General features: G+C 35.5%; 1 protein-coding gene across 1 annotated transcript in view; it reads left to right on the forward strand.

The window, feature by feature from the left end:
* The window catches only part of LOAG_16948 (hypothetical protein), a gene marked incomplete at both ends in the record, with an annotated part of 11,704 nt that overhangs the window by 1,484 nt on the left and 2,025 nt on the right, over nt 1–8,195 (forward strand). The window contains 19 exons of the mRNA XM_020449602.1: nt 667–854; nt 1,156–1,247; nt 1,329–1,389; nt 1,689–1,850; nt 2,177–2,287; nt 2,397–2,657; nt 3,354–3,575; nt 3,754–3,948; nt 4,204–4,337; nt 4,406–4,553; nt 4,644–4,820; nt 5,134–5,279; nt 5,379–5,586; nt 5,929–6,315; nt 6,425–6,577; nt 6,665–6,844; nt 6,969–7,073; nt 7,196–7,302; nt 7,525–7,728. Of these exons, the coding sequence (XP_020306850.1) occupies nt 667–854; nt 1,156–1,247; nt 1,329–1,389; nt 1,689–1,850; nt 2,177–2,287; nt 2,397–2,657; nt 3,354–3,575; nt 3,754–3,948; nt 4,204–4,337; nt 4,406–4,553; nt 4,644–4,820; nt 5,134–5,279; nt 5,379–5,586; nt 5,929–6,315; nt 6,425–6,577; nt 6,665–6,844; nt 6,969–7,073; nt 7,196–7,302; nt 7,525–7,728 (3,241 nt within the window). The remainder of the gene's footprint in view (nt 1–666; nt 855–1,155; nt 1,248–1,328; nt 1,390–1,688; nt 1,851–2,176; nt 2,288–2,396; nt 2,658–3,353; nt 3,576–3,753; nt 3,949–4,203; nt 4,338–4,405; nt 4,554–4,643; nt 4,821–5,133; nt 5,280–5,378; nt 5,587–5,928; nt 6,316–6,424; nt 6,578–6,664; nt 6,845–6,968; nt 7,074–7,195; nt 7,303–7,524; nt 7,729–8,195) is intronic.

An 8,195-nucleotide genomic window follows, 5' to 3' on the forward strand; every position in this document is an offset into this window, starting at 1 on the left:
CCATGTTGCAGGCGTTAACCGTATATCCAAATGATGAATATTTATGGAAGTATGTAGGAGAAGAATCCTTGAAAGTACGGGATTGGTCTATGGCACTGTACGCATTCAGAAACTGTTCGTCTGTCTGGAGTGTTATTCGCGGGATTCTTATCGCTTTGTATAACGCCAACCTGTTTGAAGGTATTTTAATCTTTTGTTAATTGTTGCCAAGATTCAAGAGTTATTTACTCATCCATCTGATGTGGTGCGATGCAATGCAGTTTGAGATGCCAAGCTTTACTTTACATTTAAATTGTCTTGTGTTTTTTATGCTCATATGAGTGTTTCAGGAATTAATATCTCTATACTGGTATTAATGTTTAAAGATATGTTTTAATAAGTAATTACTTCATGCTCTGCCTAGAAGTATTTTAAAAAAAAATTTGTCTGGAAATATTTAAATTTGATGAAAATGAAATATTTTATGAAATAAATGTAATGTGAAATAAATAAATTCGTCAAATATTGTCACAATATGGAGATCTGCACGATGACGAAGTGCGAACTGAACTTGTCCAGTCATTCTTATGCAGCATATCTCATGTGCTACAGTTAGATTTTGGTCAGAACCAAATTGCATTGGAAAGAGACATAATATACCATCCAACGAGTTTTTAATAGTTTCAGATTGTCTCCTAAAAATAAAATCTGTGTTAGAATACGACAAGACCTATTTTTTGGGACGAGTTTTGAAAGAAATAATTCGGGAAACAAATTCGTACTGGGAAATGAGATGTCGTCAGATTTTTAACGAAGATCCGGCTCTTGTGCAAGATGAAGATGTTATGAAAATTACAAAGAAAGAAAAAGAATGGGTGGCTTGTTTGATTCCTATTTCTCCATTGTTAATGTTGCAAATTCGTTATTTTTTTTAGATTATGTAGTTTTCATGTTTCGCACTTTGTTAGTCAAGTTCTGTTTTTATTTTCTATTGAAATAGTTTAGAATGGTATTTTGAATCATATAGGAGCGTTCAGTAGCTCGAAGCAGGAGAGTCTGAGAACTTTAGAAGTGAACCGAAAACTCTAGAAAGAGCTACTCTATAGTTGTGTTTTTCGAAGATGTTCAAATTTATGGATGATTATTTTAATGTCATTATCTTGAGCTCATTTGCAGATTGTAAATGAAATCGCAAATATTGGAAGGTCTACTGCTAACGTTGAACCTGTGTTCAGACCAATAGTGGTTGAGTTGGGCATCTGTTCAAAGTATGTTGTCTTTTCTGTTGTTGCAAAACACGATCTTTTCACTTTTGCTTATTTTTTCGAATTTTGCATTTCCTCTTTCAGCTTAGCGGAAATAGGAGTTTATTTGTGCGATATATATGACCGCATCGAATCCTTTTCCAGTGTAAGTCGCTTATTACTTCTATCTTTCCACGTTTCTTTCTGAGAACCATAACAACTGTACCTTCCATACTGATAACACAATTTTATTTTCCCAGTGCACTGAGAGAATTTGCTCGTGAGCGATGTTATGAGTGCATTTTGAAAGTAATCTTTCTTTTACAAAGAATCCATATGTAAGTGAATCAAGATGAGATATCTAGACATCTACAAAAGGTGTGAAGTCTTAAAATTTGGTCTGGGAACTCGAAAGCTATCAAAGCACTAATTATACTAGGACATTTTATCAACATATTTCTGCAGTTCTCAAAACAATCTGTTGTGGTATGTAGCAGGAATCTGTTGAATGAATTCGAGGAAGTTGTTCACGATGTTTCTAATGACCTTATAGATTGTGTTAACGTGATCCAGGATTTAATTGATAGAATTGTATCCGTAGAAGTTATTCAACCTGCTTCGAGTATTGTAAGTTGTGTTGGCTTTTGTATTTTTCGTTTGTTCTGCATATAAACTTTCTTTTTGCGAAATTCAAGTAGATAAAAACTGCAGTTATAAAATAAAATTGTACTGAATAGGTGGAAATATACATAATCATTTTCAAAGAAAGAAATACTTGTATTCTAGGTATTACTTCATTGGAGAGATGTAATTCGTACTATGGATTTATGAGTAATTGTTATAGTTGCATCGATGCGCACTTCTATCTCAGCGAAAAATGTTGTGCTGAATGACATATCATTATTGATATTAAACAATGATTATGTTTGCAATTTCATGTGCCTCTTAAAAAGCGAAAACAATCAGATTCGGGTTTGGACTGGAGACGACGTTCCGTTCGTTTTCGCGCTGAATTTAATATTGAAGAATCTGGTTCAGAAAATGAAAAGATTTTGATTGCCTCAGTACGTTTATGAGTGTATCTGTTTTGAATTATGCATAATCCACCTTGTGCTTATTTCTTTCGGGCTTTTTTTCCCTTATTAATTAGTTTGTCGACTGTGCAAGTTTCAGCTGCTAAATTATTCATGCGCACAAGAATCCTCGATTGTTCCACTTATGTCGATGAAACCATCTTCAATGGCAGACTTACCTGCAAGAAGAGCACCTGTATACTTGCTGATAGATGATAGAACATCGCTGCGTAGATGTGTTGTATACCTTGCAAGCAAGTTTATGGATGAAAATGGACGAATTTTTGAGATTTTGGAGCAATTATTGTTTTGGTACTCGAGGAACTGCTTTTGCATTGTTATTACGGACCACTTACGAGAGGTACTTCTATGTTTTTAAATGAAAATTACGTGCGAGAAACTGGGTGTGGAGGGCGAATTTCTTGACAAGGGGAATTTTGTGGATTTAATTAAACTAATCGTTCCAAACCTATTTTTGTTTACTTGTTTCCTCTTGAAAGAATCAGAATGGATGTGCAATAGGTCTCCTATAATCTGTTCGAGAACAATATGAGCAAGGCTGGAAAAACAAAGAATAGGAAATAATGCTGGAATAATTAGATGGGATAAGATAGTATTTCCGGTCCGTTGAGATTAATTGCGAGAAATGTCTCTTCATTAAGGGGAACTATTTAATATAATAAACTACGGTTACAGTTTTGTTTCGTACTACTGGAAAAGACTCACGTTCAACCCCACAATTTTTCTTATCAGTTGATCCACTCATTAAATTTTGATAATTTGGTGTTGTCTTTAACTGTTTTTAAACGCCGACTGATGAAAATGTCTTTTGGACTTGTTCCACGTAGCTTAATTAGCTTTCACCACTCAAACACCATGACGAACTATATCGGTCAAATTTTGCAGTAGATTGGTGACTTATTTTGAAACCACTGTTTTTCTCTGATTGTCCATGAGCACTAATTTTATCTTGATTGATTGTGATTGTTCCTGGCCTTTTTAATTGTTTATCGGGACTCGTTCGGAAAAAAACAGCTTATTCTGTTGTTTCATTTAGGTCATTATTGGTTGTTATATCCGATGGATTACTAATTTTGGGAATACTTCAATGATTTGTGGCGACGGACTTCTTCCTATTCATACGATGCTGTCTGAACTGGGCTCCGAAAAAGCCATGTTTCTTTGCTACTCTTCACTTTCTTCGTCTTTGGAGCAAGAGTTACGCGTTCGAATACTTTGGTCAATTGCAGTAAATGGTACAAACACTTTCCCTTTTCAGGTACAAGGCATTTTTATGGCTTTTGCTTAAATTATCTTTAAAAGAACTAGGAAATTGATTAGTTGGAAAAAACTGGAAAAAAAGTTGCAACTGATTAAAAAAAATTCAGTTAACACTACTCATAACCTTTTCTTTTCTGTTGAAGAAAAATGGTGTATTCCTGATGTTCAGCTTTCAGGTTTGTAAAAATCATATATGGTTGTTATTGACTATGTTAAAATCTGGTTGTAATTCTAAAGTCAAGTACCAATCGCTGATTAGTGGCCATGAATTAATCACCTTGGAAACAGTTCAGAATCTAATTGCCCAAATGGAACGTCGGGAAAGCCTTGAAGCTATTCAGCGATTGTTTGATAATCGTCATTTTGATAAGGTATTTATACAGTAAACATTTGTAAAAAAAAAGTATATCTTCTAGAAATTTGATTTGTTCTAAAAAAATGTATTCTAGAAATTTGCCAAATTTTTGGAAAGAAGGAACAGTTTGGTAACTAATTAATTAATGCGGGAAGTTGCCATTATAATTTTTTGTGTTTTATGAATCTAAAACCATAATTTATCTCTTGTCCATTATTTCGTCACATGAAAGTGATGTTGATTTAGGAACTGTCTATAATAAATGGTTTAGGTGGTTGACATTATCATCGATAACTTTAGTTGGAAGGATGTTGATCGTAGTGCACTTCTTTCAACAGCAACAATTCTAATTGATTCATACCTTGAATTAAATGATATGGATGGTGCATCTGAATGGATTAGCAGGTATATTTCTTTGAGACGTATGAGACATTTAACATAAGGTCTCATTACAAATTATTTGCAAATTATAGATTGCTTGATTTTACTGGAGGATTTGCTGGAACTGAGGAAGTGATTACAAGGTTGAAACGGCTTGTTATAGAACGTATCTGTTTGGAAAATATTTCTAACCTAGTGCATTGCATTGTTCATCTTCTTGTTCTCGGTGGCTATGAATCAGTATGTATTTGTTTTAAGTGTTCATGAAATCACACACAGAGTGAAAAAGTAAATTTGGGCATTTTTGAATTTGACACTAAATCTTTTTAGGACACTGATCTTTGGCTTATATTGTACCGTTGTGCTTACCATCTGGAGGGAGAGTACACAGTGGAAACACTATCCACACTATATGACGGTGGTTGTCAAATGCTTACTTCTGCATTGAATATCCTAGTCACTGCGCATGAAGCGATAGCAAAGCATAACAGATGCTTCGTTGATGATGTATTCTTTTTTTCTGAATTCCTCTCCAGCTAAAATTTTGAAGGGGAACTTCCGTCTTTTACTGGTAGCCTCCTCAAGAAATTTCCTTCCCATTTTTCTTTCTGCTATAGTAGACTTTATCTACAGACTACTTCACATAGATCAACACGGTTAACACAGCGATGTTGGTCACAGGTATAGCTCCTAATTACCACTTTCAAATCTGCAACATTTCAAAATATTGGAAATCTGAAAGTAGTTTGTATTTCGTGACGTCTATATAATTTAAAGGGAAGTAGTGATGGACTAAAGATTTGTCATGTTATATTTTCAGCATAGTTTCCCGCTATTTGTTTTGAATGAATTTTCAAAAATTCGGGCTCATCCTGCAGTCGTTGAGATTCTTTCAACTCGCGAATGTATCGAACAAAGTCGTGCTTTCATAGATGAAGTGCATCAGTGTCTATTTTGCTTATACGGGTAAGTTGTGATGTTCAGCTGCAGTGGGAAATTTATTTGAAATTAGATTTCAAATTTATTCCGAAACTTCTGGATACTTCTTGCACTTTCGCTATTCAGGTGTCCATCAAGACGTAAGAGACAGTTGGAAGAACATGGCGGTACACACAATCATGAGCCAAGTTTGAAAGATATTGAGAACGTCTTGTCGCTGCTGTTACCTGATAAAATACCTCCATATGATGGCACTTGTTGTTTTGATCTGATTGAGTTTGTGCAAAAGAAAGCATCTTCATTTCTGGAACCTACAGAGAATGAAAAAGAAAAGGTATTGGGCATATTTATAGACTTTGGAAGTATACATAAGGTCACGTCGCGTTAGAAATTTTTTTTCTTGCATAATTACAAGAAAAATACAGGTTAATGAAAAGGAAAAGTAGGCGTATGGGGTGGGTTATTTTGAGAAATAAAAAATTAAAACTGAAAAGTTGGTTTTTAAATTGGCTAAAAAAGCAACAAAAGGCTTAAAGAGATTTTACGTAACATCAAAGTTGTATCCATCCCTGTCAACTTGTTTGTTGTGTTGTCAAAAACTTTTTTCGACACCACGTGTGTTTTTACTTCTGATTAGTGGATCTTTTGCCTTCAGAATCATCAGTTCATTTTGTAGCTGTTCGTATTTGATCGTTTCATTGCGCAAGCAGAAGTTCGCGCAGATTGGCCTCGATGTGCAGAAAGTTCTCCACTCCGATCAGGAGTATTTTATCAACTAGCACTGCATTCATATCGCAGCCACAAAGTAGATGATGCTGTCCAGTACGCTAAATTGTTTCTTCTTTGTGCTTCTGCTACATTACCCAAAGAAGTGTTTTTTTGGGATTGGACCGTCCTAGCATTCGCTGCTACCTCAGTTTTCTTCACGGAAAGTTTTCCTTTATTAGTAAACAAAAGGATATCAACCGGTGAAATACAACTTTGTAATATAGATAATTCGATCTTAATAGCAGTGTGTAATATACTCCGTGCAGTTAGACCCATGTTTTTACTCAATACTCAGGTCAGGCGATTTGTAGGTACTACAAGAAAAGGACTGTGTATTTATGTTTCTTTTCTTGAAAGTAAAATAAACTGATTTTGTAAATTATTCTTAATCAGATCATTTCTAGGTTGATGAGGATGAAATGTCCCTGCACTTTGATTGTAGTGTATTTTCTTTTCGAATGGCTCTTTTTTTTGATCCATCTGATCGATATGTTATATTTAATTTCGGTAGCGCATTATATCAGATCAATTCTCGGATACGTCGATATAGAGACAAGGTTTATTGAGCATAATATTGTTAAAGCTTCAGTATTCTCATGTGGTTTGATAAAATGGACTATGACTTTATGCTTCACTAAATTTAGCTCTCTTTGGATGATATTCGGCATCGATGGGCTGACCGCCGGATCAAAGGCCTCCTGGAAGAAAGCCGACGCCAGTTTGAAACCTGCATATCACGTTTGCCGGACGGTGATGTAGACAAATGGCGATGTCACTACTTCCTAGCGAAAATTGCAGAGAAATGCGGAGACACCCTTGAAGATGTAATCTTTTTGACTTGGAATTTTTTTGAATCCAGATCAGACCAACCAATTTTTTGAACTTTTAAATTTGCTTTTTGATTTAATGGTCAAGGAAAAGTGAATGAGATTCGAACGGGTTATTTAGGTATTCCATCATTATCGTGAATCAGCTCTTCAACTGGAAGTTGCGGGAGTTCAGTATCCGAGTAGAATCAATACCAAAAGGCAGGAGCATGTGGAAGCAATCGAGGTGATTTAAAAAGAGAAAAAATCTGCATAAAAATCTGCATATATCTGCATACTTCTGATCATACAGGAACTGCAGCAAAAACTGATTCAGTAGTTATTAATGAGATATTGGCATTATTACAGATTCATTATCGCGCTTACGCCTCTTTGCTGAAGTATTTACTGGAAAGGGCAACAGATTGGAATCGAGAGGATCTGATGTTAATGCATGCCTTTGCTTTGTGCTTCCGGTTAGCTGTTGACGGATTTCCGCTTCAAGTTTCAACTTTCAGTCTTAGATTTCAAAAAATTTGCAAAACAAACACTTTTGATTCAAAAAAACGGATCATTTACAAGCTTCGCAGAATTTTAAACTGCTATTCCCTATAGCTATCGTTCGCTTAATTAAAATTTAAATAATATTTAAAAAAAGCTGTTTATGCCTTTACCGAACAAACTGATGTCGGTTTCAGAAGCCACGGCGTTTGTAAGCAAAAGGATAGTGACGAATTGTGGCAATGTCCACAAGTAAAAGCAGTTATCAGTAGTCTCCGGTACAGGTGCACGGAACCGGCCGATACTGTGCAAGGAGTGCTCGAAGATTTGATAGAACGGACCGCGCTCAAATTGGAGATTCTACACCTCTGTGAAGAAGCTTTCAACATTTGTATCCGTAGGTCTGCAGTGATTGTCACTTTTGTTTCGTTACATATTATTCAATTTTACTTGTTTATGAAATTCCAATAATTGCATATCTTTATATGCCGTGGTGGGTTTTTTCTGAATCGTGGAGTGCGATGTCGACCAATAGCCAAATATCACCAATGTTGTCGATCGGCTTCCTAAGATCCGTTGGGCTGCTTTGAATTGGGTTGTGTTGTGTTGTATTGGGTTGAGTTGAGTTGGGTCAGGCTGAATTGCGTGAGTCGATTTGGGTTGCAAGAGGCTGAGTTGGGTCAGGCTGAGTTGCGTTGAGTGGAATTGAAGTGAGCTGTATTGAGTCCACGCCGAATTGTAAAGTCTTAATTGAACATAATGAATTCGCCGATTTACAATAGGGTTTATATGCATTAGAGAGTGGGAGTGATTTAAAATAAACGTTTAAAAAAGGGGATATTCATTTAGATACAAAGGAAACTGTAAA

Source organism: Loa loa (assembly GCF_000183805.2).
Source record: "Loa loa unplaced genomic scaffold supercont3.30, whole genome shotgun sequence".
NCBI classification, from domain to species: domain Eukaryota; kingdom Metazoa; phylum Nematoda; class Chromadorea; order Rhabditida; family Onchocercidae; genus Loa; species Loa loa.